At 33.9% G+C, this 16,717-nt stretch overlaps 2 protein-coding genes across 2 annotated transcripts; one reads left to right on the plus strand and one right to left on the minus strand.

The window, feature by feature from the left end:
- Window positions 1-3,488, plus strand: LOC110684387. The gene is made up of 3 exons (XM_021860843.1): window positions 1-1,835; window positions 1,922-2,065; window positions 2,152-3,488. Exons 1-3 carry the CDS (start codon window positions 1,539-1,541, stop codon window positions 2,266-2,268), a joined length of 558 nt encoding a protein of 185 aa, XP_021716535.1. The 5' UTR covers window positions 1-1,538; the 3' UTR covers window positions 2,269-3,488.
- Window positions 3,489-8,436: 4,948 nt separating this feature from the next.
- On the minus strand, window positions 8,437-10,821 carry LOC110684388 (cytochrome P450 71A1-like). Its single transcript, XM_021860844.1, has 2 exons — window positions 9,824-10,821; window positions 8,437-9,256 (listed from the first exon to the last, which is right to left on the minus strand). The coding sequence occupies exons 1-2, from the start codon at window positions 10,730-10,732 to the stop codon at window positions 8,627-8,629; spliced, it is 1,539 nt and encodes a 512-aa protein (XP_021716536.1). The 5' UTR covers window positions 10,733-10,821; the 3' UTR covers window positions 8,437-8,626.
- Between the last annotated feature and the right edge of the window lie 5,896 nt (window positions 10,822-16,717).

The raw sequence follows: 16,717 nt of genomic DNA on the forward strand, positions 1-16,717 counted from the left end.
ATAGTGGCAGTGAAAGGTTATTCATCATCGGGTTTGGTTTTGGGGAGACTTTTTAGGTGTCTACAACTGGATAACTGGGGAGCTAGGGTATGCTGAGGTTGGGCAAATTTGGTATAAGAAGCATGGGTGTAGTTTATATAGTGGTAGAAAACAAATACTGACTGATGCTGACATACCAGAGTTCTTAGAAGCAAAATAAAGTGATGGTTGGTACATATTATACTTGGTGCAACCTAAGAAAGACTATGCTGCTGAGACTTGTAGCACAGAGGAGTCACAAAGGAGTAATTCAGCAGTGTTGTGTGAGTCAAAAAGGGGTGAGGAATCAGCAATGGGGGGTGAGTTAAGTAGTGAGTTGGTTGAGACAAGTTCAAAAAGTGTGGGGCCCCTAATAATAAAATATTCCCTTGCAAACCCTACATCTACTTTCCCTTATACCTCCCCTATTTTGCCTCAAAACAGTACCTTATCCAATTCAGATCTAAATCCACTTAGATCAGAAAAACTCCCAACTTTCTCCAAAACAAAACCCAAGCTGAAATCTTTGACTGAGGTCAAAGAGGGTGAAAGTAGGGGGGGGATTAGAGATCATACCTGAGAGAGGTGAGGTTCTTCCTAGTCACAATGATGAGAATGATGACAGTGATGTTGTATTGAATGATGATGATTTTGAAGATATAGGTGATGATGATCTGTTTTCTGAAAATATTGGTGTTGGTATAACTGAAAGAGTGATTGAGAGCTTAGGTGGTTCTAAACTGATTGTGGTTGAATACCATAGAGAGGATGAAGAAGAGGATAATGTGGAGGAGGAGGGAGATCAGTTGCAACGTAATCATGATTTAAATGATAGTGACTGTGAGGATGAACCTCAATTAGGATATGATCATGAGGGAAGACCTGAGTACCCCATATTCAACCCAGAAGTAGACTTTAAGAAAAAAAAATTGAACTTAGATTTGGACTGAAATTCCCATCCAATTTAGTATTCAGAAAAGCTTTGAGAAATCATGCTATTGAAAATGGGTATGATTACTACTACCTACATAACTCAAATGTGAGAGTGTCTGCATACTGTGCGAAGAGATGTGCATGTCCATGGTAGAAAGGTAGAAATCTATACAAGTGTGTCTGTAATCAGAAGAGGAAGTGTAGATTTAAGGTCCATTGCAAGAAACTGAAAGGAGAGGAAACTTTTCAAATTAAAAGTTTTAGAGGAGAACACATTTGTGGTCATCAACATGTTAATCCCAAGTTCCTCAAAGTACATAGTAGAGAGATACCTTGAGGACTGGAGAGATGACCCATGTATGAGCATGAAAGCATTCATTAGTAGGGCTACCAGAGAAGTACAATCTGAGATAAAATATCATAAGGCCTATAATGCTAAGGAAATAGCACTGAAAATGTTGTTTGGAGATGCTTCATAGGAGTATAAAAAAGTGTGGGATTATGCAGCTGCTATTAAAAAATACAACCCTAGAAGCACAACTATTGTTAAGGTCACAGGAATAGAGAACCCCCCACCATTGTTCCAAATGATGTATGTGTGTCTACAACCTTGTAAGGAAGGGTTCATTGTTGGGTGTAGGCCAATTTTGGGAGTTGATGGGGCATATCTGAGAGGTCCTTTTCCTGGTATCTTATTAACAGCAGTTGGAAAAGACGGAAATAACAACATTTTTCCAGTCGCTTGGGCAGTAGTTGAGACTGAAAATGCTGAAACTTGGAAATGGTTTTTGGAACTCTTGGTGCAAGACATAGCAACAGTGGCTGATTCAATTACACGGGTTCATGAGAATGAAAACCTCACCTACATGTCAGATAGACAGAAGGTAGGTTTGATTCCTTTTAATTTTGTCCTTAATTATTTTCATAAGAATAACCTAAATTGTAACTATGTGTCTTATTTTACATGTAGGGGTTGCTGGATGCTTTTAGTAGTGTGGTGCCAAATGTAGATATAAGGTTTTGTTGTAGACACATATGGTCTAACTTCAAAACCAAATTCCCAGGGGAGATATATAGAGAACACTTTTGGAAGGCTGCAAGAGCCTCTACTAAGGTAAGTTCTTGAGTACAAGCATAACATACATTACTAAAGTGTAATATGATTTATCTCACTGTTATTTAATATCATTCATGTCACAGCATCATTTTCAGCAACAAATGGAAGCTATCAAACTCATAAACATTGATGCACACAAATATTTAGAGTCAATACCAGTGAGCAGTTGGTCAAGACATGCATTCACCACTATGTGGTGAGCAGTCTGGTATGATTTAAAATAATTGTTGTGAATCCTTTAATAATGTTTTGAGAGAGGCAAGAACAAAACCCATCATATCCCTTATGGAGTGGATAAGGAGATATGTCATGAAGAGATGTTGTGCAAAAAGAGAGGGTTTGAAGAATTTTACTGGCCAGATCATGCCATCTGTAGATAAGATGATAGAAAATGGATTGTTAAAGGTGTCTAATATGAGAGTTAATCAGGCAGATTTATATGAATTTGAGGTAGATGATGAAAATGATACTTATGTAGTCAATTTGCAAAGTAAGGTGTGTGGGTGTTTTCGGTGGAGTTTGTTGGGAATTCCATGTTGGCATGCACTTGCCTGTATTGTGAAGAGAAGGTTGCCACATGAGGAGTTTGTGCATCCTGCATACCATGTCAGCACCTATGCTGCAACTTATGCTCCCATATTCAGAGCAATGCCTGGGTACAAGCAGTGGGATGTGCAACCTCTACCCTAACCTTTACCCCCTCCTTATAGGATAATGCCTGGAAGGCCTAGTAAAAAGAGAAGAGTGAAAGAAGCCGGGGAAGATAAGGAGAAGCAGTTGGTGAAAAGAGCAAAGAGAAGTAACAAGTACTCTAATTGTGGTGGTCTTGGTCACTACAAAACAAAGTGCCAAAATGTGACACAACCACAACCAATCAACAAGGGTGGGAGACCTAGGTCAGGTGATGCCACTACTCAGTCACAACAGGTTGCTGCAAATTCCACTCAACTCAGTCATTCCCTATCAACTACTAGGGCATCAGCAACTGCATCCAACACCACTGCAAAAAAGGCAAAGGCACCTCCACCAGCACCTAAAGCAACTACTTCTACCAGGGCAGCAACTGCAGCAAAGGTAGCAGCAACAAGCACAACAACAGCTTCAAAAAGAGCAGCAGCAAAAAAGACTTCAACTTCACATCCAACAACCAGCAGAGGAGCAAATAAGTAAAAAAAAAAACTAAATCAATGACTAGTTTGATTACAAGCAGTCAGAACGTGCAATCTTCACAAGCATCCTGTAACTTTGTCAAGCAATCTTAAAAAACAAGGGTTTAATATTTTGACATTCTTTGTCATGCTTTTTTTTGGGAAATTAATTCCTTAATAGTTTGACATTAAGGAAATTTCTGTGTGATAATTGCAATGTCACTTTTGTAAACACTACTCTTATTTTGGATCGTATTTATAACATGCATTATCGCAAATATTATTGCTATTTTGATAGATATTGCATTATAAATGATAATTGCATAGCATTTCATTTAATAAACCCATAAGCAGGTCATACCAGTACACATTACAACCAAATATATGGCATTAATTCCCTAAATTTGCATATATTGATGCCCAAACAACAACCTAAATAAACAACTTAACAACAATACTAACAACAACAGAAACCACAACACATGCTCCAAAAACTACCCCTAACTGGTCACTTTTAGCTTTGTTTTCCTGGTACTTCTTCTCCATTCTATTGATTTGTTCCATGAGTATGTTATTCTCATGAGTACAACAAGCCATCTTTGTCTGCTGCAACCTCACATCAGTGGTTAATCTATGCTTCTCAGCCACAAGATTATTAGTAACATCCCTTTGCCAATCGAGTATGTCCTCATCTACCCACTGAAAGTAATTGCAACCTCTATACCCACTAAAGGCAGTTGGTCTCTATGGTTAGAGATATATGAGAGTTTTGAAGTACTTATTTAGCAGTCAGTAGGGTTGGCAAAAAATCAGGAAAATCCAGACTGTTATTTTAGATTTAGCATCAACTTTTTTGTTAATTTTAAATAAATCAAAATCGAAGATGAACTGAAATACGAATGATCGAATATCACTTGTACATAGGCTAAACCGCCGTTGCTTTTGTGTGTGTTTGTTTGTATTTAATTCCCAGTAGCACCCCCTCCATATCAAGCACCACCTTTGCAACTGTCAATCACGAATTCACCATCACCACAGACACCAAGATGCCGACAACCAACAACTTCAATGATTTAATGAGTAACAACTAAACACCACAAAAACAAAAAAGAAGCCTTAAGTCCTCCGCCTCTACTCCCTAGCTCCCTCAACCAAGTTACACCTCTAAACCATGATTACATCCTCTCGAAATTGTAAAATTTACAGTCCTTGAACTTCCTTCCGGGTACTCATGACTCCATGGCATCCTAACACCAACAGAAGTACCAGAACGACACTTCTGACCCCCCTCAATCATGCTGCAAAAAAAAAAAAGAAAAAAAAAATTAAGGAACGATTCAATTTAAGAACCCTAGTTTTTCGAATTAACCATAACTCATAATCAACCCTAATTTAAATTAATCCATTTCCAAATTTCGACAATTACCTGGCTTAGTTGAAGATCCTTACACAAATCGAAGTAATGAAAGGGGATAATTTGGGTTTAATTGGAAAGAGAGGTAAAAACAGAAGAAGGAAGAGGAACAGAGTACTTCGAGGGAAAATTTGGGGGAAAATTTGCTTGGGTGGGTTTTCATTGACCACGTGAGATGCACGTGGGTAGTCAACGCCTGAAAACGGGGTTTGACCCCGTTTTCCGTCCAAAGGTATGATTTTGTAAAAAAAAATTTGTTTAAGGTATGATCTCACAAAATATTTTTATAAGGAGGTTTTTCACAAAAAAGTGTTTTTAAAAAGAGGTTTCTGACAAAATTTCCATATATATATATATTTTTATATTTTTATATATATTAAAAAAAAAAAGAATTATTTCATGTTTTTTTTAGACGGAATAATTAATTTCATGTTTGATGTAACATAATGAGGCCTAACATAATAAAGTTTGTTGACTACTTTTAGAAAGAATTTCCAAAGACTTTAATGAGTTCTTGTAAAATTGATTTATAGATCCAAATTCAAATATGTTTATGAGAGAGACCTCATGTCATGGACTTGTTAGGTGTGTGTTTGGCTTATTTCGTGACTTGGTTCTTTGAATTGTCTTACCCACGTACTTGACCAATGTTTTGTTGCGGACTGTTTTGCTTAAAATTCTCAAATTTTAGCAAAGTGAAGTTTCCCACGAATCTCATGTGTAAATACTTTGAGATATCGGAGCAACTACTAGCTAGTGCTACTACTTACTTTGTGGAGTATTATTGGTGATTGACCAAGACAAGACTCATGAGTAGATTGGGTTCTTGTAAAATATCATGAAGCTACATATCAACTTTAAGTAAATTGTTATATATATATTTCTTTTCTAGTAAGTTGTAGAGAGCGACAACAAACAAATAATCTAGGACAAGATTATATCTCAAGTTTTGATTCAATCTTAAAATTTTAGCCAATTATGCTACTGGATTTCCAACAAACAATTGTGTAGTAAAGAGTTTTTAGGATAAAATAAAAGCTTATTTGATTAACTTAGAAGATTGACTATGTAAATTCACTATGTTGTCTTATAAGAGCTTATTCTTTGTTAAGAAAAAAGGAGCTTATTGAATGAATAATTAATTGGTTGTGCTGATCTGTCTAACTTCTAACACTTTTAGGGGTTGTTTGGCAATTGACGGTTGGTTATTGGCTTGTTTGCTTGGGTTTTTTTTTATTATCTTGAAGTATTAACTGTATGGATGGACTTTTAAAGTTAGTTGTTTAAACCAACTATTTACAAATGTGTTTGGTAAAATTATTAATGTTCGTTACTGTATATTAGTGATAAAGTGTGTCAACAAGCCAAAAGTCAATAGAAAATGATACAAAACATATTTTTTGACTATTTATAAGCTTTTGGCGGAAAAGCCAACTACCAAACATAATTTTTGACCGGTTGACAAAAAATGTGGACCCTTATCAAATTTATACTCCCTCTGTTTTTAAATACTCCGTATTTTCCTTTTCCGACCGTTTTTAAATACTTGCTCTATTTCCTTATTTGGAAAGTTTTTATAATTTTTAATTCATTTCTCTCACCTAATGGACCAACCATAAATCATATTTTATTAATTTTATATTCTCTCTCCTCCAATTTTCTTAACTACTTTTGTTTTTTTTTTATATATAATTTTTTATTATTCTCCCTACCCCACCACCTCCATGTTTTATTACGTTAAATTATCTTAAAACTTCACGCATGGAGATATGGAGCAAGTATTTAAAAATGGGGGTGTAATTATTTTTTATTTATTTAATTTCTAGTCACAACAATCTCTCACAAAAAAAAAAAATGATATAGTAGGCTATAATGAATTAATATATAGGTAGTACTTAATAGAGTCTCACCATTGGAAAATTATATGTCACATGAGTTACTAAATTGAGAAGTTGGTTGAGTATCACCATTGGGTATGAAAAGCAACTCATTTTGTATTTTAATATTACCTTAATTTGGTTCTTGTACTCGTAACTTTTGCCATTTTTGGATGGTTCACATTACTTGCAACTTTTATTTTTCTTTCATTTTTATGGTAGGTTTTTGGGGTTAAGTTTACCATTTTACCCTTATTTTTTTTTTCTTTAATCAGTCTTATTAAACTATAAATCTAATTATATTAAATTAAACCCCAAGATTAATTAAATTACTCTCATCCCCAATTTTTTTTTCTCTCTCCTCCTCCAACCCCAATCTCAAGGTGGGTTCGTCGGTGTTCCAAGTGTGGGTTCGTTGGTAGTTCAAGATTGTCGGTGGTTCGTCATCGTCGGTGTTTGGTGTGTTCCAGATCGTTGGGGTTCGTCAGTGTTCCAGATCGTCGGGTTTCGTTGGTTAGCTGAGGTCGGTGGGTTATGGCTTAGATCGGTGGGTTTGGTGGGTCGTGGGCTCGTGGAAGAGATTGGTGGGTTTAGTTCGCCGTATTTTAGATCGGTGGGTTTGATGGGTACGTGATTTGGTGGGTTGTTGCGGTGGGTTTGGTGTGGTCATCGCTGAGATCGGTGAGTTAGGTGGGGTCGTGGTTTGGTGCAGTGGTTGCTAGATTTGTAGGTTAGTGGGTTCGACAGTGCTAGGTTCGGTAGTTGTTGGGTTCATTCGTCGGTGCTTGGGTTGCAGGGTTCGGGGGTCGTCGGTGTTGGGTTTCTGGGTTCAGTGGTAGGTGATGGTACGTGGTGGTGGTGGCCTGGTCGGTGGTTTATGTACAACTAGGTGGTGCTGGTGGTGGTGGGTAATTTATTTTAAATTTGGTTGAATTTATTATTTTTTTAGTTGGATTAATACTTTTAGTATATACTCTTATCTTTCAACAAACATAGGTAGTACTTAACTGAGTCTAGGCACCATTTGAGATGGTCTAACATGGGATTATTTTTATCCAACGATTTTGTATAAATAACACCTAATTAAGATATTGAATGTAATTAGCTAGTTAAATTACTCAACGATTTTTTTTTTTCTTTTCTGAAACAACAACGTACGGAATCAAATTTAATCATCAACTACTCATTGTCTACTCGTTAATTACCAAACATATCCTTTAAGTTTTCCCATCCAAATTAGTTAAGGAAATGTGGGATCAAAAGACCCTCTTGTATATTAGTCAATTACTGACAATTAGTCATGTGCAACTTGCAATGAGCCTAGGCCAACAGCTAATAACTCCTACAACAGTCTACAGAAACTCAAGATTGGTTATCAATTTGCAGTATCATTTAATATGTTCATTCATTTTCCCAAATCGCATAATTATGGATCATCAACTAATTTAACAGCGACATACTCTATCGCGTTAGGCAAGCCCATGCAAATTGTTAACGACTCTAGATAACAGCAACTATTTGTTTTTGTTTCTAGTGAGATGTTTGGATAATACAAACTACAAATGAGATAAAATAATAATTATTGTCATCGTAAATACTACATTTACAATTATCCTCGCTATTGTATGGAGTATTAGTATATAAAATTATAAGAAAATAATTTTTACTCTAAAATAAGTGATGTTTATGCAAGTTTAATTTGTTACTCATAAAAATTAATAATTAATGGCATTTTAGATTTTATACTCTCTCTGTCTCTATAAGTTTTTCATATTTAGACAGTGATTGTCTCACAAAAATAAGTTATGAAAATTAGATTAGCTAGTAATATATATACTGGATAAACATATGCTTGTATATAATTTTATCATATCTCTTACAAATCCATAATTAATTATTTCAAGCAAAACATCAATTGAGTACCTTAACTTGTAGGAAATCAAACAATAATCATCTCTTATTCAAGACATTATACGAAGTACTAAATAGTAGCACACAAGAGGTAAAACTAAACTCCAAGATTTAATTAAGACAACACTGCAAAAGTGCAAATAAATCAAAATCCTTAGCTCACTAGTTAAGTAACGATCATTTTTTAGGTTCAAGGAAATCATAATGTTCACATATGATACATATGATGAGGAAGTCGAGGTTCAGCGCATGCAACAAGAGGGATCTTCTTAGGATTTGAGAGACCATAAATTTCTTTCATATCCAAATCTTCAGGCTTCATGTTACTAGGCAATTTCCAAATAAATCCATGAAGAAGATTAGCCAAACTCGTCTCAATAACCTTAAGGCCAAGGCTATACCCAGGGCACATCCTTCTTCCTGATCCAAAAGGCAACAACTCAAAATCGCGACCTTTGACATCTATATTATTTCCAAGGAATCTTTCGGGCAAAAATTCATCTGGATTTTCATACACTTCGGGGTCTCTTTGTATGGTGAAAGTATTCACAAACACTACACAACCCTTGGGAATATCGTAGCCTTTGATTTTCACATGCTCCCTTGCCATTCGAGGGACGAGCATTGGTGCCACTGGGTGTAACCTCATTGTTTCTTTTGCTATTGCACGAATGTAGGGTAAGTTTGGTACATCTTTCTCTTTAACCCATCTTTCTTTTCCTATCACACGGTCGAGTTCTTCTGTTGCCTTGGCAATAACTTCGGGTTTTTTCAAGAGTTCTGAAATTGCCCACTCTACTGTTACCGCTGAACTCTCTGTACCTCCAGCAATTAGATCCTGAAATTCAATAAGTATATAGACTTAAACTAATTGATTAACCAATTTAAAGTCAATAAACATTATTGTTACATACATTTGTTTTTATATGTGTTAAGCTAGTACTACCCCCGTTTCATATTATTTGCAACGATTAAACATTTTTCCTCTCTACTTTATGTCAAATCGTTTCAAATAATATGAAACGGATGTAGTATATAAACTTGTATTGTATAATTAAAAGTGTTGCAAGTAAAAATAAACATATTACTCCTTATCAAGTGTATGGTAACATATATAGTCATATACGAAGTAGTAACTACCGCGAGAGAGCCCTCATAATTACATGACCAATAATACAAATTTGGCTCCATCTTAACCCGTAAGCCCCCCACCAAAAAAGTTGCTGTCACTCTATCACGGAGTACAATAACGTTCTTTATCGTTTCCATTATCACATCATTACATGTGCAACATCAAATAATATCTCTCTTTCCATGTCAAAATAAAGTAAAAATATATTCCGTTCATTAGCACAGGTGTACTTTTGTCTAATAATAAAAAAGAAAAGTTAAGATTAAGACGTACCTGGCTGAATGCCTTGACTCCAACTCTCTCAAGCTTAACTTCAAGAGTAGGATCATCAGCAAGTTGTAACAAAACATCCACCATATCTTTAGGCACCCAATTTTCCTTCTCATTTTCTCTTCTAGCATTATGTTCATCTAATACATGCTCCATAAACATATCAAATTTCATACCCAAAACCTTCATTCTCTTCACATAACCTTGTACATCAATGTACTTCAAACAAGGTATCCAATCCCCAAGGTTCAACACTCCATTTAGTAAGAACAATTCATCAAGCATCATCTTGAATTCCTCGGGCGTAATGAACATTTTCTCTTTATTATTTCTTTCTAAGTATTTTTTCCCTAACACCATCTTACTAATCACATTTAAGCTCAATGTTGAAAGGTGATCTTTTAACAACGTTGGCTTGTTGTTAGTGTTAAATATGTCATTTAACACTAAATTAAGCTCTTCTACACGTATGTACTCGAAGGATTCGAGCCTTTTTACGCTAAAAAGCTCCATCAAGCACATTTTTCGCGCTTGGCGCCAATATGGACCATATTGAGACCATGTTATATCGGAATAGTTATAAGTTGTGTACTTTCCTGCCGAGGTTTTAGGCCTCCCGGCAAAAATTACATCATGAGTTTTAAGAATAAGTTTAGCCATTTCAATTGATGAGCCCACTACCACCGGAACTGACCCAAATTTGAGCCTTATTATGGGCCCATATTTTTTAGAGAGCTCATGGATGGAACGATGGGGGAGGGCCCCAATAAGGTTGAAGTTCCCTATGATGGGCCATGGGTTTGGGCCTGGTGGTAGGTTAAGTTTACGACGGCGAAGGTGGTTGGTAAGGAGTACTAAGGCTATGGCCAATAGCCATGCGGCCGCGTAGGCGGCCCAAGTTGGTGCTTCCATTGGTGAATTGGGTTGTGTTGGTGGTTGAGGTAATATGTTTTGGCTTGTGGCTTGGAATTGAAAGTTGGATTTGGCTTGGCATAACTCAATTATGGTAAGGGGTATATATAAGTAATATAATAATGCACTTTTAAATAAATATATTAATATAATAATGGTTTTCCAAAATAATAATAGTACTTCCTCCGTTTCTTTTTAGTTGACTTGTTTCTTTAATCACGTTTATCAATGCACAAATTCAACCACAAATATCTTTTGTTACACATAACCAAAAATTATGAAAATTTGATATATTTAAAATATTTATTGTGACGAATCTAACAAAATATCAAATGACTATATTTTTCATTATGTATAAAGCAAAAAACATGATTAAAGGGGAATATAAATAGTGTTAAAATCAAAACATGTCAACTAAAAAAACGGAGGTAGTATGATGGAAAAAAGATTGCAAAAAGAAGTTACATAGTAATGCATCATAAAGTTGTTTCCAATAAGAAATCATGCATAAAGTTGTGGTTGTTAGACTTCACTCTATTGTTTTGGACTTTTGCCATTGTGTTATACGAAGTAATTGCCAGACATTTTCGTTATACACGAGTAAGTCAGTAAGGAATTGTACAGTCCTTTTCCACATAGTTCAACTCCAAATGAGCAATTTTGACTAGTTTTTTTGAAGGAAAGCAATTTGACTAGTTTGGGGAAAGATTTTCTGATTTTTCACTTTCCATTACAACCATGAAAAAAATTTCTAAACTATGGTAGAGCATAAAATAGATATGAACTTATTTATTTTAAACAAATAATAATAAGTTGAACCAAAAAGGCCTTAAATGACAAGGCCATACACTAGTATCTTTTGTTAGATTTATCTCTATGTATAAATTTAAATTAAATTATCAACTTTTAGAAATCGAAGTGTAAATTTTGCTCATTATTCACTAATAGTTTGTTTGGTAAAGAAAGGGGAAGGAAAAGAAGTGGAGGGAGGAGAAGAGGAGGGGAGGGAAGAATGGTGAGTTTTCCTTTTAAATCTCTCCATTGTTGAAGGGATCAATTTCCTACAATTTAATCATTTCATTTCTCTTCCCTCCAATTCCCTCCCTTCCTCATTTGCTATCCAAATGAAAGATAATTCATCTCTCCATTTCTCTTCCCTTCCTTTCCCTCCATTTCCTTCAATCCAAACACACCGTAAATACTTCATGTGCAATTTCTTTTGTATAGGCTAAACTGCTAAACATATGCTAAGTAATAACCTAATAAGTATTGTATGTATTAATGATCAGATTTGTTCATTAATAAATACAACCGAACTAAAGTGTTATTTTTAAGTAAAATTTTAGTATTCCGTAAGAAACAGAGAGTACTCACGTTTTTAGAAGTAAGAAAACAAGTGTGGCAGTGGTCCATCCTTTTTGTAAATTTCATGTGCAATTTCTTTTGTATAGCCTAGACAGAAGCTAATTAATATTAATCCGTCTAAATGAGTATCCCATATTAGACTTGACTAAGTAGTTGGTCCATCGAAATTCCTTATCTCAAGGGCTAATAGGGCGATGATGAGACTCGATCCCAAAATCTCTTAAAATTGGGAGAGAAGCTTTAACCATTTGAGCTATCTTTCACTCTCATAAAATATATAATAGAGTATGTTGCTATGAAGTATTTTTAAAAAAATTATTCAATCACAGATATCCACAATGACCCACATAATATCTCTCCGTCTAAAAAATCTAAAGGAAAAAAAAAATCATTCTAGAAAATGTTTATTACGGAGTATTTACTCATTTTTTTCATCGATTTACTTTTGACGTCTATACAAGGACTAAACAGTAAACACTAAACACTGCCTTAGAAAATTATAAACATTAAGTAAACTGTAGACAGAATTGGTTTTTATTTCTAAACATGAATATTCAAAGAACACTGTTGTCAAAAACAACACCCACAAAAAAAAAAAAAAGAAAAAAAAAAAAAAGAAAAAAGAGGAAAGGAGAAGAGAAGAGAATATTCAAAGAACATTCATGAAAAAAAAAATGTTGAGGGAAATGTAAATGCTTTATTATTTTTTTTTCCCGAAGATATAGGTAGTAGGAGAAACTTTGTTGTGATTTTCTAGTTTAAATTATTATTTGCCAACCTATTTGACTTAAATTTCGTTCTTTACTGTTACTAGTATAACTTAGAAGATTCAAATCACTACTTAAATTACAACTTCAATTCCTTTGTGTTTGAATAAAAGGATAGTGATTAGTTTCTCCTTCCATCTCCCGTTGTTGGGGGTTGGATTCCTCACTTAGCTCTCATTTCTGTGATAGAATCATAGAAAAAGGGTTCATCTTGTACCTTAACGTGTGTTATATATATTTAAAAGAATCAGTTTGATTTTTACACTATTCATATAAATATGACATGACACTAATATAAACATGATACATTTTTTATCGCTATAATCATGTCATGTCACCTTCACAACATGTATCAAATTTGACAATTAAAAATGCTTAGATTTGAACTTGAGATCAACATGTATAAATGTATTGTATTAAGTTACAAGTCGTACTCGTATCATCTAAGCTATCCATTTATAGTGCCTTTTTAACCAACAAAAATTATATTGTAGTTCACTTTAATACTATGTATATGAGATTATTACTCGTAGTATTTAGTTACACTATTTGTTCCCATAATATAATGATCATAAATAATTTAGTCACTTTAATTTTGAACTTTGACAAACTCTTATTGTTTTTTGGTTTTATGAAAAATAATATACTATGTATTTGTTTTAAAGTTAAATTGTCAATAGTTGAATATCTTTTTTCAATTATGAATTTTTCAAGATGATTATCAAAACACTAAAATGAAACAGCCGAACATAATTATCAAACTAAACAAGTATTTCCTATGTTCTTTTTTACTTAACCTGTTTCATTTATCATGCTTGCCACTGCAGAACTTTACCCATTAATACTTTAATTTTGCATTAGTAAAAATTGTAAAAGTTGCATGTTATGATAGTAATTATTGAGACAATAATTACAATATCTTACATGTATATGTTTTTCTTACCTATAATTCACAAAATATGATCAAAAGAGAAGCGATGAATGGTATAAAAGTCAAAACAAGCCAAGTTAAATAGAACAAAAAAAGTACAAACTAACTATTTGAGACATCGCCAATAATACCCTTAAATTGATACAGATGCAATACAAAATCATAGAGTTAAAATTCTACTAGTGTTACGGAGTAATTATTATAAAACGGCGAAAGTATTACTGTGTAACTGACCAAGACTAGACCTTTAGCAAATATTCTGATGGACAATTACTGGGTTCCCCCTTTGTCAGTGGGCACCCGAGCCCTACGCTCTAAAATGGTCCAAATTTTCAATTATTTTGATGACGATTTCTTCTGGTGCACTATGTTTATCAAATTGTAAACAAATTTTGATTAGGGTATCGGATATCATCATTCCCAAAGTATTACCAGCTAATATTATAGGTATTATGTATTACTCTCTCCATCTCAAAATTATGTTATTGTTATTTTACGTAATAATTTTATTCAAAAGAACATTATTATTGCGGGCTAGGACGCTAGGTATAAGAGGGAAGTTGGCTTAAAGTGGAAAGTACTATGTATATATGTTGTGTTGGAGATGGTTTCTTGAGAGGAAATGCCAATCAAACACGTTATAGGGAGTACTTGTTTAATTATAGGCAACTGAAAATTGCGGTAGTGACTCATAATTCAATCATCACTTATTTTCTTGTAAAATTTTATGCAATAAGTTATTGTTAATTTATACTTATACTTTAAAAAATGAAAAAAAATTGGCTTTGATGTGATACTGTAAAGCAAATTTTTAAAATAAATAAATTTTGAAAAGAGATTAATAATAATTTTTTTTTTTCCATGAGGCTAATCACACCATATGACTAGTTGTAAATCAATAAAGTAACCTCTATAAATCTGAATAAGTTTTCCCTGTAACACTGTAGAAGTAACCTTGGAATACTGAACAATAACTCCTATAATACTAATGAATTAATCCTCATGAAGGCCAGCCAGCCCGCCACACCGACCCATATAAAAGTCATACATAATAAAATATCATATATGACGAAAAAAAGGTTTTAATAAAATTGAATGAACTTGAGAAGATTATTGTTTTTTTTTTGGTGCTTAGAGAGTCACAAGGGCGGGGGTGAGAATCAATCCCATGATCTCTTGGAACCGGGAGGGAAGCTCTAACCACTTGAGCTATTCCTCACTCTCACTTGAGAAGATTATTGTGATAGTCTTCATTTCTATAATTTATTACTTTGATGATGATAACTTGATATTGAGAAAAGTAAAGGTAATAAAAAGACAAGTTTGGAGTGGGAAAATTAAAGAAAGTGAAAGTGAAAGTAAAATTTCCAAATTGAAATGTACTTGTGCATTGAATTGATTATTGAAGAGCCTCAATCTCCATGGAAGTAGGTCAAGTAACATTTGGGCCCTATCAAGCAACGTGATTTTGCAAATTTACAAAGATTCCACACAAAGTAGATTAAGGGACCTATGTGCTAATGTGCTATATGCCTTAATGCCTATATATATGGCTATTTTCTAGTACGTGTTATATACTCGTAATTATTTGTTGTGACATTATTTGTATCAACAACCAAAAAATGACACTGCCAAAATAAGGGTGGTCGTTGATGGGACGGTCCATCTTTACCAACAAATCATGTGTGAAAAATCTGACAATGCGCAATTTCAATTGTATTAATCTAATGGAAGAGATTAAATATTTGATCACGTGCACCCATATTTTAATATCCAACAAAGTAACATATATGTGGTACTCTCATAATCCCATATAAAAGAGAGTGCCCATTATTTAAAGGGGTTGATTGATTTGGAGCTCTTCAAATACAGAGTAATTTCTTAGAAAGACAATCTTCAGTGTGCTTAGACTATACACAAATCCACCGAAGTGTATAATGAAAAGTGCATTGAAATTAATTTGGTTATTCAGTATTTTTCATTTTATTGAAATCAATTTGGTTATTCAGTACCTTTCATGTTATTAAAATCAATTTATTTACCGTGTCAATTAAACGAGACCTTAAATTAATGTTTTGCATTGAAAACAATTTGGTTATTCAATACCTTTTATGTTATCTTTGACAAGGTCAAAACCTTTCAAAATTGGCACCTAATATATATGTTATATTATTACTCATATGCGACTGGGCATAAAGCTCATCACATAGTCAATTAATAGTCATATATGCATGCCACAATTGCCACCTCTTGACTTCTTGTTACTAGACTAGTTACACTCTTAGTTGAATTTTACTTTAGTAATAAGTAAGAAAATTAAAAGGGGATTATTCAGCTGATAGAGAGGACAAGGAAAATCTCTTGAATGAACTATACATGAAGAGAAATATTACCATGACTCTACCACCTCAACCTCATCATGCATCTCTCTTGCCATGTGAATTTGGATACTATTGCTGGTACCACCTGAACTCAGCTCAATATAATATTCAAAGTACTACTATGCATGTCATTAATCTTCATCTTTTATTATTCTTTCATTATATATAATAATTATTATTAATATATTGCTTTCATGTGAATGATATGGCCAAGCCCAAGCAACATGACAAACGATTTGGTTGACCTCTAATCTAGCCTAACACAAATTGAAAGGTGTTAGATAAGGATAAATTATATTGGTTGAAATAAATTGCAACAACATCACGGGAAATAAATTGATTTCAATAACATGAAAGGTACGTTAGACCCCGGGTCTAAACAATTTATTTCAATAACATGAAAGGTACTGACAATTGAAATCAATTTATTTCCCGTGTCAATAATATTGGTTGAAATATTGGTTGACCTCTAAACAAACATATCACCACTTGGGTCTAAACAAATACTTCCTCCGTTTTGTTAATATTGCAACAATGGACT

The sequence above is a fragment of the Chenopodium quinoa genome, unplaced genomic scaffold, assembly GCF_001683475.1.
Source record: "Chenopodium quinoa cultivar QQ74 unplaced genomic scaffold, ASM168347v1, whole genome shotgun sequence".
NCBI lineage: Eukaryota > Viridiplantae > Streptophyta > Magnoliopsida > Caryophyllales > Amaranthaceae > Chenopodium > Chenopodium quinoa.

Bases quoted from the DNA above. Each gene is read 5' to 3' on its own strand.
- LOC110684387 (XM_021860843.1), top strand. From the start codon at position 1,539: ATGATGTATGTGTGTCTACAACCTTGTAAGGAAGGGTTCATTGTTGGG. The intron at 1,836-1,921 runs GTAGGTTTGATT...TTTTACATGTAG, and splicing joins ACATGTCAGATAGACAGAAG to GGGTTGCTGGATGCTTTTAG. The intron at 2,066-2,151 runs GTAAGTTCTTGA...TTCATGTCACAG, and splicing joins CTGCAAGAGCCTCTACTAAG to CATCATTTTCAGCAACAAAT.
- LOC110684388 (XM_021860844.1), bottom strand. From the start codon at position 10,732: ATGGAAGCACCAACTTGGGCCGCCTACGCGGCCGCATGGCTATTGGCC. The intron at 9,257-9,823 runs GTACGTCTTAAT...ATTGAATTTCAG, and splicing joins GAGTCAAGGCATTCAGCCAG to GATCTAATTGCTGGAGGTAC.